This window comes from Choloepus didactylus, chromosome 8, assembly GCF_015220235.1.
Source record: "Choloepus didactylus isolate mChoDid1 chromosome 8, mChoDid1.pri, whole genome shotgun sequence".
Classification (NCBI taxonomy): domain Eukaryota; kingdom Metazoa; phylum Chordata; class Mammalia; order Pilosa; family Megalonychidae; genus Choloepus; species Choloepus didactylus.
In genome coordinates this window covers 47907583-47924231 of record NC_051314.1, presented here as the reverse complement: position 1 = coordinate 47924231, position 16649 = coordinate 47907583, and the positions used below count along the sequence as shown (strand labels likewise).

At 40.1% G+C, this 16649-nt stretch overlaps 1 protein-coding gene across 1 annotated transcript in view; it reads left to right on the top strand.

Annotated features, from left to right (window-relative positions):
- The first annotated feature begins 9205 nt into the window (after window positions 1-9205).
- Window positions 9206-16649, top strand: part of TMTC2 (transmembrane O-mannosyltransferase targeting cadherins 2) — a 438482-nt gene continuing 431038 nt past the window's right edge. The window contains exon 1 of the mRNA XM_037847587.1: window positions 9206-9411. Within this exon, the coding sequence (XP_037703515.1) occupies window positions 9329-9411 (83 nt within the window). The 5' untranslated portion in view covers window positions 9206-9328. The remainder of the gene's footprint in view (window positions 9412-16649) is intronic.

Here is a 16649-nt window from a genome sequence, read left to right as displayed (position 1 = left end):
TTCATGAATTATGAGGTACACATTTTTAGTGGGATTTTAAACATAATACTAAGTCACTTTTAAGAATGCTTTATTTGATTTTCCAAATTGTAATTCACATAAATACTTCTGCTATTGTAGAGTCTGGATTATGATACTTACCTCCACTACTTTTCCAATAGGTGAGTTAGGAAAAATGTCTATGCATTATTTGAATATATTTATTCTTAAAACATATATGTGTACATATACATACATACATATGGGAGCAGATTTCTATTGTAAATTAACGTGTAGTATTTGCAGGTTTCTGATACCACATTTGGGAAAAATCAGACAGAAGTGGTAAATCAAGGAGGCTTCCACAGTATTTTATCCAAAATGATCTGAGGGAGGATAGAGGAGTAAGACTATGCGTTTACTCAAAGGATCACAGCTGTGGTCCAGAACCCCCTTTCCTGAAATAGATCCTAATGGGGATGTCACCTTTTGGAAGGGGAGAATGAGCAACAAGACTATACTGAGTAACAGTTAAAGCATAGACTTTTGGAGTTAAAAGATGTTAAGTTCAAATGTTAGCGCCACCACTTAGATGTTGTAAGACCATGGACAATTTACTAAACTTCTTTGAGACTCTGTTTCCTCACCTGTAAATAGGGTGTGCCAGTTTGAATACATTGTGTCCCCCAAACGCCATTATCTTTGATGTAATCTTGTGTGGGCAGATGTTATCACTGTTGATTAGATTGTAATTCTTTGAGTGTTTCTTTGGAATGTGCCCCACCCAGCTGTGGGTGATGACTCTGGATAATTTCCATGGAATGTTGGCCAGCCCATTGGGTGGGCCTTGATCAGTGGAGCCATATAAATGAGCTGATGGTCAGAGGGAACCCAGCGCAGCTGTGAGTGATGTTTTGAAGAGGCGCTATAGCTGAGAGGGACACTTTAAAAGATAGCACAGGAGCTGCAGATGAGAGACAGTTTGAAAACGGCCATTGAAAGAAGACTCTTGCTCCGGAGGAGCTGAGAGAGGACAGATATCCCAAGTGCAACTAAGAGTGACATTTTTGAGGAACTGCAGCCTAGAGAGGAACATCCTGGGAGAAAGCCACTTTGAAACCAGAATCTTGGAGCAGATGCCAGCCATGTGCCTTCCCAGCTAACAGAGGTTTTCAGGACACCATTGGCCATCCTCCAGTGAAGGTACCTGATTGCTGATGTGTTACCTTGGGCACTTTATGGCCTTAAGACTGTAACTGTGTAACCAAATAAACCCCCTTTTATAAAAGCCAATCCATTTCTGGTGTTTTGCATTCTGGCAGCATTAGCAAACTAGAACATAGGGATACTATTAGTACCTCTCTCCCACGGTTGTTATGATTATTAAATGAGATAATGAACCTCAGGTGCTCAGTGAAGTACCTAATACCTGAAAAGTGCTCAATAGCTGCTAACTATTGTCATAAATAAAGGCAGGTCAGCAGTCGGTTCAGAGCAGGTTAGAGCAAGTGGCTCAGGCCTGAAGCTTGACCAGAGGGCAGACTCTGACAGCTTAAACTCTGTTGTCCAATAGAGTCACTGTCCACATGTGGCTATGTACATTTAAATTACTTACAATTAAAAAAAAACAAATGCAGCTCCACAGTTGCACTAGCCACATTTCAAGTGCTCAATAGCCACATGTAGTAATTGGCTACCATATTGGACAGCACAGATATAAAACCATCTTTGCAGTAAGTTCTGTTTGACAGTGCTAGCTTAATGGGTCTGTGTTGGGATGGACACCAAGGCAATATTCTTTAACAACTGATTGATTTAACTAAAGTCCATACCAAAATGAATTTTCCTTCTCCTCTATTATTTATCTTTTATTTCACAGAATCTGAGGCTTATCAAAACCCAAAAGATTCAGAATGATGTTACCCACGATTCTGTGCAATTTTTCAGGCTGTTAAAATATTTTTGATCTCTGTTTATACCAGTGCATTTAAATTCATTCAGAGAGATTCTATGAAGGAGGCCGTCTTTGCTTTTCTTGACTGTGTTTCTGAATTCTATCATTAGTTCAACATCTCTGCAATTATCCATATCTGGTTAACATGTTATTTCTACATGCCTTCTCCTCCTCCTCTACTCCTCCCCCCCATCTTCATATCCTCTGATTTGGAGGCAGGGGTGGGAGTGGGGGACTGTGAGATTTTTAAGTGATCATTTTGATGCAGCTTGTTCTTAACAGCTTTGGTTTTGTGATAGAGGTGACAGAATCTGTTTCCGTGGCTGCATTGTCCTAATTATATTCCGAATGAACCACAAGTCTTGGGATAAAGCAGTGGTATAGATTGTAGCATTTGCAGGCCAGCACTTTATGAGATGCTGGGAAACATCTAAATGTAACATGTGTAGCCAATGCATTTACTGTCATTAGTTAACCAAGCCGCCCATGTGCCGCTTTCAGCTCCCTGACCCACATTTCATCCAAGCTTTGTTGTTTTTCTCCTGCAGGGTTATTTCCAGAGTAAAGCCCAGCAGAGATCTCTGTTCTGACCTCCCTAAACAGGCAGTGTCACCTGCTGGGCTAGTGTTTTTCTGCTTCCTAGTCAATCTGTTAAGATTCTAGCATGAGATTCTTGGATACCTTTTTCACAAAACATATGGGAGATTGTAATTACTTTGGCCTGGTGCAGTTTTGGAATTGAGAGAGCAAGGAAGCAGTGCAAGTCTTCTGTTCATAAATAACCAAATCTGTGGGCATTTTAAAAAGCATTCTGTGCAACAAGAGAATTTATGTGCCACATTTCACCCTTGGCACACTTTCCAAATGAATTGTTCAAAGAGAAGTTATATTAGGACAAATAGAAATGACGACCAAGACCAGATGTGGATTTTTAGTTAATATTCATGCAACACCCAGAGGGAAGATGGTATTGCACAATAAACTAAAAATGTCCTAGGCAAATAAGGAAATCTTTACCCTGAGGAACTGGCACTGCAAAGGTATGATTTATACAACAAAGAGCTGGGAATGCAGAACAAATGCAGGGTAGTTTGGGGCAACTATAAAAAAGAATTCATTGAAGAAGTGGGGAGGGAGCAGATGTGTGGAACCTACTTCGGGAAAATAAGAGTTTAGCACTTTTTGGCCAGTCTTGTGTCTAAGGTAGAAAGCCCAAGCCAACCAGTCTAATTTCCTTCATCTGTGGAGAGCAATAGTAGCTTTAAATAGAATATATATTTTCAGAACCTAAACAGCAATCTCACATTGGATCAGTATACCTTGATAAACTAAAAAAGCAATGCCCCCAGACTTTAAATGATCTCTAAGGATAATGATATCTCTAATCCAAGTTTCCCGCAAAGTTTTTCAAGGTAGATAGAAAATGTAGGCATTGGCTTCTCAAGCCCTTGGAGTGCAGTCTGAAAGAGAATGGGGAATAATGCACTGGAAGGATATTGAGACCCATGTTAAATTATAATAGGAACATTTCTTAAAAGCAACTGGATTTCTTAAACACAGCTGGATTTTCAGCCTTCCACTCATCAGGGATGGCAAAATGTGCCACTATACTGCATATCTCACAGTCTTCTAGGCTTCCAGTTTAGAGGAAGCCTTGAAACTATTGAAGCCTTGAAAACAGAGACAGCTCTGGAAAATGCTTACAAGCTCTTAGCATGCTCAACTCAAATCTCTCTAATACTTTCATGCCTCAGAGTCCTCTTAATTATTGAAGAGGGCTGTCTGTGTCTGATTTCCCACCATAGGTTTTCCTGCAGAAGTTGATGCATTCTGTAAAATTTTTAACCCACTTCCTTCTCTCACCTATGTTAGTTCATTTTTCAAAACATGGACAACATTTCAGTTTATCCTCTCATGACAAAAATGTGTGGGTTTTCAGTCTGACGAATAAACAAATAAAAGCACATTAATTTGTTCATTTATAAATTCAGTCAACTTTTTTTAAAAAAAGTTTCTTCTACCTGTGCAGATTTTATGGGCAGTGGGTATTATGTGGAAAACAGGACTAATGAGGCCACTGTCCCCATGGAGCCTCCATACTCCCCCCAAACAAACCAAGTCAAACCAAAACCATGCTCTACTTCCTCTTTGAACTCCCTGTTAGTTTCCTCTTGAAATCTTTTGAAATTTGAAATTGACCTAGATAGCTAATCAAGTCTCTATTAGTTATATTTGACCTAATACAAAATAAAGCCCACCAGTCATAAACCCTCCAGTCAATTGTTGTCAAGCTAATTTCCTTTTTATGTTTATAAAAGTCCCCTGCCATCCCTAGAAGCTTGAAGCAGCTTCCCTGCTGCAACAAAACCTTTGGTGTCCTGAATAAAATGCTGTAATCTGCAAACTCGACTCCCATTTGTCTTTCAACAAGTTTGGAGGCCCCAGTGAGATACAGAAGGTGCAGCTCTGGAGCTGCCAGTTGAACATTTTTAAGTAGGAAGATTTTAGGTTTTCAAAGGAACATTCTGTCTAATGCCTTAAGTAAAAACTGGGGTGGGGATGGGAGCTGTGGGGAGTAGAGGGATTGCAGCAAAGAGGCAAGGAGACCCCTTAGAAGGCTACTGCATTAGTCCATGCAAAAGATGAAGGTAGTTTGGAATAGGATTGCAGCAGTGTCCCTGAGATTTGGGATATGCTTTGGAGTTAAACATCTAAGTTTTAGTTAACAACTAAAAGGAAAAGATGAAATTGGAGCAAATAATAATAATAAATAGCTAACACTTCTATTACACTTACCAGGACTCTTCCAAGTGCTTTACACATGTTAATTAGTTTAATCCTCATAATAATAGCAGCCAAAAGATAGGTATTATTATCACTGTTTTATAGATGAGAAAACTGAGGCACAATGGCTCAAAAGCATATGAAAAAATGCTCAACTTCACTAGCTATTAAGGAAATGCAAATCAAAACCACAATGAGATATCATCTCACACCTACCAGAATGGCCATTATCCAAAAAACAGAAAATGACAAGTGCTGGAGAGGATGTGGAGAAAGAGGCACACTTATTCATTGTTGGTGGGAATGTAGAATGGTACAACCACTCTGGAAGACAGTATGGAGGTTCCTCAGAAAGCTAAATATAGATTTGCCATATGACCCAGCTATTCCATTGCTGGGTATATACTCAGAGGAACTGAAACTTAAGACACAAACAGACATTTGTAAACCAATGTTTATTGCAGCATTATTCACAATTGCCAAGAGATGGAAACAGCCCAAATGTCCATCAAAGGACGAGTGGATAAACAAACTGTGGTATATACACATGATGGAATATTATGCAGCTGTAAGACAGAACAAAGACATGGATCATGTAATAATGTGGATGAACCTTGAGGACATTATGTTGAGTGAAGTTAGCCAGAAACAAAAGGACAGATTCTGCATGGTCTCACTAATATGAACAGACATTAATGAACAAACTTTGGGAGTTAAAAGCTGACAACACAGGCCACCAGGAGATAGAAAGAGGGCAGAGATCAGCCATTTGATGCTGAAGGACTACAGAATGTTTAGGATTGATTGCATAGATCCAGAAATAGATAGCATAATACTGTGTGATGGTAGCACAGTATTGTAAGTACACTGAACAAAGATGTCTGTGAGTAAAGCTGAAAGAGGTGGGATATGAGAATGTATGACACCAGAGGTAAAGATAGATGATAAAGACTGGGACTGTATAATGTGGCAAAAACTGGAGTGGCCAATGACTGTTACTAAATATACAAATATAAAAATGTTTTTGCATGTGGGAAAGCAAATGAATGTCAACCATGTAGAAATTTGAAAAAGGGATGGTATTCAGGAAAAAACATAATCAAAGCAAACTGGAGTCTATGGTCAACAGTAACATTGTAATATACCTCCATTAAATGTAACAAAGGCAATACGCCAATGCTAAATGTAAAAGAGAAGGGAATATAGGGGAGTAATATGGGATTCTTGGTAGTGGTGTTATTTGCTGTCCTTAGTAGTATATTGTATTGTATGACATGTTATTTTTCTTTTTATCATTTTTTCTTATTGCTAAAAACAAACAAACAAACAATTTTTCTTGTAGTAATCAGTATGTTCAAATGCTGATTGTGGTGATAAATGTACAACTTTATGATGATACCATGAACAACTGATTGTACACTGTGGATAAATGTATGGTATGTGAATATAACTCTATAAAATTGTAGGAAAATATATATATAGGAGTAAAAGTGTTGGAGAAAACATGGTGAGAGGGATGATGCCTCACTAATATGGACTAACTACAATGTGTAAACTCAGAATTGAATCTTAGAACATAGCCTAACGTGGACACAATAATTGTAATAGTCCCTAGATTGTAAGCTCTTACAGCAGTTAACTCTATCCCTGAATTTTAAGGCCTATCTCTAAACTTTAAGATGCTGATCCCCTAGCGTATGTTGTCACAAACATTGGGACTGGTAGTTTGATGTGCTGAGCCCTCAAGCATGGGACTTGCCCTTATGAAGCTCATTACCACAAAGGAAAGTCTAAAGTTGTATATAATGGTGCCTAAGAGTCTCCCCCTGAGTACCTCTTTGTTGCTCAGATGTGACCCTCTCTCTCTCTAACTGAGCCATCTTGACAGGTGAACTCGCTGCCCTCCCCCCTACGTGGGACCCAACTCCCAGGGTTGTAAATCTCCCTGGCAACGCAGAGTATGACTCCCGGGGATGAATGTGGACCTGGCATCGTGGGACTGAGAGTATCTTCTTGACCAAAAGGGGGACGCAAAATGAGACGAAATAGTTTCAGTGGCTGAGAGATTCCAAATGGAGTCGAGGGGTCACTCTGGTGGACATTCTTATGCACTATATAGATAACACCTCTTAGGCTTTAATGTACTGGAATAGCTAGAAGTAAATACCTGAAACCACCAAACTTCAACCCAGCAGTCTGGACTCCTGAAGACAATTATATAATAATGTGGATTACAAGGGGTGACAGTGTGATTGTGAAGACCTTGTGGATCACACCCCCTTTATCTAGTGTATGGATGAGTGGAGGAATGGGGATAAAAACTAAAGGACAAATGGGGTGGGATGGGGGGATGATTTGGGTGTTTTTTTTTCACTTTTATTTTTTATTCTTGTTCTGGTTCTTTCTGATGTAAGGAAAATGTTCAGAGAGAGATTGTGGTGATGAACGCATAACTATGTTATCATACTGTGGACAGTGGATTGTATATCATGGATGATTGTATAGTGTGTGAATGTATTTCAATAAAACTGAATTTAATAAAAAAAAAATACGTTGAACATGAAATTTAAAAAAACAAAAAAAAACACTGAGGCACAAGGAGGATTCAAACCCAGGCATCTGACTCGAGTTCTGCATGTTCTTAACGAGGGCTCAGTATTCCCCTCAGTGTGCTAAGATCTGATATCAAGATGTAAGGGTGGCTGAGGGGCACTCACAGAGGACCTTGATGGACCTATCTATAGGGTTTTTAAAACTTTCACGAGTGAGCAAAGGTTAAGAAAACAAAAAGGTAAAAGAACAGTTCTTGCCTTTAAAGATATGATTTCCTTTTACGTATATTTAGATATGGTTTTCTGAGGGCACAAAAATGTACTCATCGTGGATGGCATAATAGGTGTAATCAATAATCATCATTTCATCTGTGTCCACACCTGGGCAGGTTTTCTTTGTGAAATCAGAAAAAGATGTAGCTCTTGTTTACAGACGCACAAACCACAGTATTTGCTATTCAGAGCACTGTCAGACGTCCAGAGGGCTCACTTTCATGCGGCAGTTTTGGAGAGCCGGCTGGTTAGGCGCTGCCCTCGTGGGGGAGGGGTAGAAGTCCATCGGCTACTGGTCTGTTTACAACGCCTTGTAGTGACCATGCAGCAGGGGGCGCTGCAGGAGTGTTCATCGTGTTCCAAGGTTGACGCTTGTCCTAACAGAACCGGGCCAAGCCAGGAGGTGTGGCAGTCAGCCCGCGGTTCCCTTTGGTCTTGCAACTTTAGTACCCAGCGTTCGTATACACGGGCCTTTCTCCTACACTATATTTCATCATGTTGGAGTCTAGCCATCCAATCCTGCGTCTGGGCGGAAAGGAAAGGAGGGCATTAGCTTCCCGCTTATCTTAAAAGATAGCGCTGTAGCGCGTTGCATTAGAGGCGACTCTCTCTGTGTTCTCAGGGTCGGCCTGACAAGTCCCCCTGACAGTCGCTGCGGGGGCGGCGTGGGGGTGGGGTGATTCTCATTCTTCCCTGTTGTTTGCATCCTTTCTTTTTAATCACACTGCAGGAACATTTCCCTTCTCACACGTATTTTCAGTGATATCCCGGGACAACGGTAGGCTCGGAGCTGAAATCTCCTCTTCCCGAGGCAGCAGCGGGGCGAAGGACCACGTCCTCCTCGGTCTCGTTTTCCCTCTAGCCCCCTCCCCCAGGGGGCACTCCAGCCACCCTTTTGGGCTGTCTTCCAGCAGATGCCCAGAGTCCTCGGGGGCTTTTCAGAGAGAAATCGAAGGTGAAAGAAATAGAGTAAGGAGGGGCAGGTAGGAGGAGCCTCCAGCCAAGAGGGAAAGTGGGAGGAGTCACCAGGGAGGATATGGGTGGGGAAAGGGGCTGGGCAAACCCGAGATGGAGGGCTGGCCACGCAGGCGCGAAGGGCAGCGCCGCGATCCCCTTGCTGGAGCTTCTGGAGTCCCCAGACGCCGCTTCTCACTTTACTGGAGAAGGGGCTGGGGCCGGGAGGGAGCTAATAAAGAGTGAATGAGCTGCAGCTGCCGTGGCAGCCAGAGTCAGCCCGAGCGGCACGGGAGCAGTGCGCCCGGGAGGCGGCGAGGGGAGGCGGCTACCCCTGTCCCTCCCACCCGCTCCTCTCTCTCTCTCCCTTCAGCTGGTCCCAGAGCCTCGTTGGGTCCGATCCCTCTGCCCCCACCCCGCACTCTCCCACTTCCTCCGAGTGCCACTCCTCACCTAGGGCGACCCGAACTGCCATGGGTTAGGGAGGGGGCCGTGAGCCGCGCGAAGGATCAGCTCTGCGCCTCCGCCGGGGGGCGCGAAGCCGGAACGCCGCTCACCGCTCCTGGGTGCCGAGCATGGGGAGCTCGGTGTGAGCTCGCGCACTGGGAGGACGCAGTAGCTGCGGAGACGGGCTCGAGGAGGAGGAGGAGGAAGAGGAGAGGAGCGGTGGATTGGAAGGACCCAGGGGAGGGAGAGGAGAAAGGGTGGGGAATCAAGAGAAAAGTGAAGCTGGGAGGAGAAGGCGGCAGAAGGTGGGGATTGATGCTTCTGTTTTTTGTTGCCGCTGCTGCCCTCGTGCTGGGAGCCGAGCCGGAGGGAAGGCGGTGGAGAGATGATTGCAGAGTTGGTGAGCAGCGCTCTGGGGCTCGCCTTGTATCTCAACACCCTGAATGCGGATTTCTGCTATGATGACAGGTAAGGGGGGCAGAGGCAGGGTCGACGGGCTGTGTGGGGGACTCCGCGTTGGCTCTGAAGCGTCCTGCTTTAAGCTCGACGTACATATTGGAGGATTTGGTCCGGGACCAGAAGGGTTAGGAGACACCTAAATATTAACACCTAAAACAAACACCACAAACGCGAGCGCGCTGGGCGGGGTGAGGGAGTTTAGGCTCCTAGTTTGTAGCAGGTTCTCTCGCTTGCTTCTCGGCTATTGGCAGACGCTTAAGTTTTTAACGGAAATCCCAGCAATTTGGGAAACTGTTTAATGAACATATTTTTGAAAAGTCTTAGGTATTCCTTGATGCAACAAAAGCACATTAAGCGATTTTACGTCTGGGTTGGAAGGAAGCCTCTCCCTGCTTCTTAATAGATATTCCCTGTAACGTTTCCTTTTATTGATGGGACATTTTTATTTCCCAAGGATAAAACACACGTCTGACAGTTGGAAAAAATAGTGGAAATTGGGATCGTACATCGCTTCAACTTTCCCTTTTGGCGTGTAGGGTACTTTACTTTGAGCCAAGATGCTGCTGATGGTTTCTCCCGTCCCCGCCCTCCGCCTCCACTCCCCACCAATCGATGGGGTAGCACTTTATAAAAGCCTCAGCTTTCAGTTCTCTTTGGGAGTTTTACATTAGATGTTAATTATTATTTTGTATTAATTGGGGAAGAAGACGCCTCTAGAGACTGAAGTTGTCTTCTGCATTGGGTTAGTTTGGGTGGCTAATGAGACCTGGACTGTGTTGTCAAAGAAACTGCATCGATTTCTGGAAAATGTCACAGTTGTGCTGGTGTCTCTACCTATTTTTTTTTAAGCGTTGTTAGTGTTCAGAAACTTATGAAAAGCTCCGCTAGCCATTAGGGGAAATTCCAATTTGTGCCCTTTCCGGTGACTTAATCTGATTACAATTAAAACAGATGCATAATTAAAATATATTAGGGAGAACAGCACGCCTGGCCAAACTTATTAACCGTCCTAGGGCGTTTCATGCTCCATTGAAATTAAACCATCCAAAAAGTGAGCACAGATTTACTTTGACAGCTTTTCAGCAGCCTCTCTGGGCTATGGAAAGTGAATGGATCCCCAGGGTCAGGGTGAGGCAGTGAGTGAGCTTCAGCAGAGTAGTTGATAGTGAGGGGAGGTGAATGCTGAATCTTCTGGTGGTAATTAGCCATATTCTGTATTCTCTGGTGTTCCCACTCTCAGGCTAATTGTATGTTCATGGATGTATTCCTTTTGTCATTGAATCTTGGTTCACACCCATTTATCTCTTATGAAATTCCCAGATAATAGGTGCAAGAACATCACCAAACCCCTCTTAATGCATTTTATGTAGCATTTATCAGGTACTAGTTGATAAGAAGCCACTGTTAAGTGCACACTTTTCCTCAACTTTTAAGCAGTGCACAGATTTTAGTAATCATGCTACATTCTTTGAGAAATGGTCTGTGTAGAAGAATGAGTTGAGCTATTTCTTTTTTTTTTTTTTTTTCCAGTTTTATATTATAATGCACCTGCTGTTGCTGAGGTATTGGCAGAATAAGCCCTTGCTTGCAAAGATGAGTGACTTCACTAAAATCAGCTCGGGGGCAATTTAAATAGTAAGCATGTAAGCCAAGAATACAGAGCTTAAGAAAAAGTAATTTACTGTAATACTGTAAACTATTATAGAACACTGTGATTAAAGCAAGTATTCCTATCATATGCTTTTTTAAATTGCTGTCTGGTTCTTAAAAAGTATGCCAGAGGAGACTTTTCTTTAACGTTAAAGCTAGAACTAAACTAACTTTGTATGTGCATTTTTCTATAGCTCTGATGCTTATTCAGTGATCCTTATTCTTCAGTCAGAAATGCTAGGACTTGGTAACTTGGGGAAAAGGATGTGAATGTGATGATGAATTAGTTGTGCCTTGATGGTTGACAGTTGTTAAAGGTTCTTCACATGCTGTAGGGTTAAATGGTGTTAATATTCCTGACTTCTACCTAGCTACATAGATGAATTTAGTGTGATGATTTGCCCATATCATATAGTTGATGGCACGCACAATATGATGCATAGACATTAAATACTGATTTAATGTTGAGGTTCTCTGAATACAAGTTATACTTTGCTCCAGCATGAAAAGTGTATTTTGCTCTGATTTCCTAGAAGCAGAAATACACAATCACATACTCTTAAGAGTTTGAAATCTTAAAGTATTAAACATGGTTTTTGTGTATCCTAGAAATGATAAGATGCATATGCATAGGTGCACTAAACTTGTTTGGTGAATCATTAGCATATTAAGCATGTTAAGACCATTCAGTTCAGGGTGTACTGTAAATTGTGACTTTTCAGATATTCTGTCAATCTACTGTAATGCATTGGGGTGTGGAGGGGGAAGAGGGCTAGGGTGTCAAGTAGAAACTGTAGGATGATGATGTGTTTATTTCTGCCACTCCATTTCAGACCGCCAAGACTCAAGTTTAAAACATTGTTTAAAATACATCTGTGGATTCCACTGCCCCCCAGGAGCTTTTGTGAAATACATTTCTGTAAGGAGAGGTCAGGGCTGGAACTGAAGAGAGCAGCATTCAAGAAGGGAGATGGCTTTTATGCCTGACTTGGTAAAGTCAAGACACTGCATTTTAGCTTGCAGAATCTGTCATTTACTTTAGGAGGCTTTATATTTCTTTAGATTAAACATTATTGCTGTGGTACTTCTCAAAGTTATCATTTCTTTTAAATATAGTGATCAAGTTAACTTTATAAATTACATATATAATTTACTTTCAGTGTTTGATGTAGCCTGGTTGTGCTTAAGTGGTAATATGAAACTTTCATATAGCAAAATCAATTTCCCTATAGTAAAATGTAATGTTTTACAAGTGTTTTTGTACTAAACTTAAGAGTATGCCTGTGATGTGATGAAACAACAGCAGAAGAGTAGAATTCCTGATATCTGATTGAAAAAGCACATATGGTTTCAACTTCATTTCTCCTTCCCCTTGCATTCAATCTAGCAATGATTGTGCTGAATCTTACGTTTGTGGTTAAAATTGGAATTACAAATATGCAATCTTTGCCAAATTTTAAATCATTTTACATGTGACCCATCGAAGGACCCACTCTTATTTACTGGAAAAATTTGTTATTTGGGTCAGTGAAAAAAACTTATTGACCCCAGATTCCCTGTTCTCTCAAATATTTGTTATGGATGACATTGCCTCATTTTATCTTTATCCCCTTAAAAAATACTGCTATACATTTCCCACAGAGATAACACTAAGAGATAATTCATTTACTTCAAGGGAACAAAGGTAAACTATAACTGTTGTTTCAAAGGTGGGTTTCATTTTGCCCATACCATCTAATTGATGGCATGTCCGGTATGATACATAGACAAGTAAATAACATAAAACTTCTACATGCCTCTATTCTCATGTTATAGTAAAATAATGCATTATTTAAAAAAAGATAGTTTGATATTTTGAAAGGGGGAAATATATTTGTGGTGTTTGTGACTGTATTGATGAGTGTTTTTTTCCTTATTGCCCATTTTTTGCATTTGTTAAACCCAACCACAATCATTAATGTTACCCATAATTCTTTTAGTTCTTCCATTGTGCAGTAATTGTGTGAAAGCTGAAGGAAGAAGTTTCTACTCTTGAATTACAGCTACTCAGAGCTTTTAATAGCACATTCATAGTTTAGATGTACATTTGGATGTGAATGTAAATCTTGGTATTTATAGAAATATTAAGATTTTTTTTTCCTTAACTCATAAGGATTTTGATAACAGTATTTAAAATGAAGGAATGGAGGATTTAAGGCATATTAACAGTTAGAAAAACCCTGCTTTTTCCTAAAGATATTCTACTATTCCTTCCAGTTGGTCTTTTAAATTATTGCTTGTTAGAGTTTTTGACCTGGTATGATAAACAATCCTTTGTGACTGTTAGTGTCCCTCTTAAAAGTAGTCTCTACTACATTTGCCTTTGGACCAACCTGGGATTGTTATCTTGAAATTCCAGTCTATTCAGCCACTGAAGGCATGCATGGTATTTAGTAAAAGCACATATAGAAAGTATTACTGTAAAATTAAAGTAGAGAGGGAGAGATTTGTTTTGTATCAAAGGTGTCTCATCAGCTCATTATCAGAAGAAGCCAGTGTTTACAGGGATATTGTTTTATTTATTAATTTTCTTCCCAGTTTATAAGACACTGAAAAATGCAGTTGGATGCAATTTATAGTTTATGAATTATTTTATGTAGCATTTTATTTTCTACCTAAGTTTTTATTTAGACACGTCTTTTTGGAAAATGTCCATTTTGCTGTTTTGAACATGCACATCTCTTACCAGTAAATTAAAATTAGATAAAGCCAGTATGGACCAGTTTGCCTTATCTCCATTGGGCCTGTCTCATGGGGTTTATTCTAGCAAGAGATTCAGATACAAGCACTGAGTGATCATGAACAAATACCATAGGTAAAATTGCTTATCATCTGTCTCTTAGTTGTTTTCGTAAGGATACATTTGATTATTAATTTACATTGGTAATTCTTTGGGCTGCTGTCTTGTCATCTGTACTTAATTTTTCAGTGCTAATGTGCCCTTCTGGTAACATGGAATTCCCTGCTGCTATAATTTTGAAGTGACTGCAACCTTTTAGATTCCAACATGGGTTAGGAGCATAGTTTGTCTTCCTAATCTCTGTTGCTGCTAAGCACATTAAAAGCACTTGTTTAAAATGCCCTTGATGGTGCAGCTGTTTATCATAGGCTAAGGGTGCTTTTTTCTAAAACAAGCGTCTACATAATACAGAAAAGAACAATGTTTACCCTTAAGGTGCTCTAATAGAAGAAAAAATGGCAGTTGACAAACCTACTTTCTCTTAACTTTATTATTCTCACCCAAATACTTTCAACATAAAAACATATATCTTGTAAACGTTTCTGTTCTCTCTTGGAAGCTAAGTATTTATTGTATTAGCATTGGGTACCAACTTTAATGGTTTCACAAGAATGACAAGCGTGGCAGCCTTGATTGAAGGGATGGGCAGGTTGTTCAGTGTGAAAACCTAGGAATAGCTCTGGTCATCTAAGAGCTTGGCTAAAATTTGGAGAAACTGTACAACTTCTGCTTTCCATGTATGAAAAGGAATAGTATTTTGAATAATTACAGGTATGATTATGCACAATGATAGCTAGTACCTTTGAAGATTTTATTTGTATGTTCCTTTGAGGAATAAACAGCTAAATTCATTAATCACCAATTAATGGATACTCCTGGGCACATTGGTGTATATATATATATATATATATGGGACTTAATACATATTCAGCAGATGTTCACCCTTATTAACAAGCACCTCATCTAACATTATCTGTCATTTCCTATTTCTACTTTCAGCGGCTACCGTAAAGTGCTTGAATCTAAGAGTCTGCTGATAAAGTTAAGAAACTGCTCATGTTTTGTAGTTTGGCAGGTAGAATATCCCTCGAATTTGCCTCGTTTTTGTTCACTTTTAATCTCTTCTTCATGTGTATTTTGGTTGATATACATATTTTTAAACTGTTCTTGGGCCTCTGTTGCCTTCTTTCCCAGAACCTGTGCTCGGGATCCATGGCAGGTGGTTCGGACTGGCCTTCTTCTTGATCTGGTGCTCTCTGTCTCTTCCTTCACATGTGTGGAAGCTCTGGAATACCTTGCCCAGACGCCTCCTGACTGATTGTCCGGGTCAGTTGCTCTCCTTGGAGGTCTGCAGCGGCTGAACTCTTTTCCTCGATTGGTCATAGGGGTTGTAGACTTCTGCCTTCAGAAATTTTTGGCTATATTTTCTAAGCAGTTAATTCCACCAAGATGCAGCACTATATCAAATTTCTATTGATCTCTCTTTTCTCTCCTCTCTGGCAGAGTAGCTTTTCAGTCACATTAGTAGGTTTCTCTGGTATTCAAGGTTTCCAGAATAAATAGTATAAATGTTTGTTTTAGTGTTTTAGAAATTTTTTGGCTTTACTCTTGGGTTTACCACTATGGCCCTTTTTCTCTACAAGTAAATGGGAAAGTATTGAGCAAACCTATCTACTCAGGGGAATTTCAGAGAAGACAGGAGCACTGGGATGATATGTTTTCAGAATTCTACATTTACAGTTGTTTTTAGGGTAATCTATTTTGTTTAAGGACATTTCATAAATGTACCTAATTTAAACAACTAGAAATGATTATATAGATTTGATTATGCCTAAAAATTTTATTATGGAAAAGAGACTAGAATTGAAAAATGTAACTGACTTCAGATCCCGTTTTATTGTTGAATCAAGTAAATTTTATGTGTATTTGTAGTTTATACCATGCCACATTGCTTGCGGGCAGTGCTACTGTATCTGTTTTAGAAGTACCTTGGCATTTGGCAGAAGAGATGCTATTTGCTTATGATAATTTGGCATAGTTTTTTGTTTCTTGATTTCTTTCTGGAGCATTTTGTGATATCAGAGTGAGACAGTGTATGAAGCATGGCACAGCATGTAGTCAAGGAGACTGAGTAAATCACACAATTTGTCAAATGAAACACACATTAGTATCCTTGAATAGCAGCTGTGTGCTAGGTGTTGTGGCCAAAGAAAATGTTTCTGTTAATGCTGTCAGATCCCTTTGTCTTTGATGATTACCCTTCATTTCTGTGGAATTTATTATAACAATGTGTAATTATGTTTTTGGAAAATCAAGTTTGAAAAAGTGAGTTCAGTAAAGACTTACCACCATGGTTTATTTAATTAGGAGACAATGTATAAAAACATTGCATGAGGTGAAGGCATTTATTGAAATTTGAAACTGTGAAAAATTCACAAGTTTTGATAAAGAAAGTGCTTTTTATCCTAATTATTATTCCAGGGATAATTTATTCCTTGCAAGTAGAACAGTTCGACTATACTAGCCTAGAAATTCTCTCTTGGTGTCATTTAGGAGTATTTTAACTTCAAAGGATGCGTTCTTTGCTGAAGAGTGGCCACTGGGGCGCAATATGGCTCTTGACATTTTGAACAGTGTCAAATAGTGGGACTGAAGTATTTCAAACAGCTATGTTTCAACATTGTTTAAATATCTAGTGCGAAGAACAGCAATCCATATAACGCTGAATGCTTAGAATTCTTTGGGTGTTAATTTTAAATGCAGTTCACAAGTTTGCTTCTTACAGAATAAAAGTTTTTTTTTAAATAAATTAGGCTAG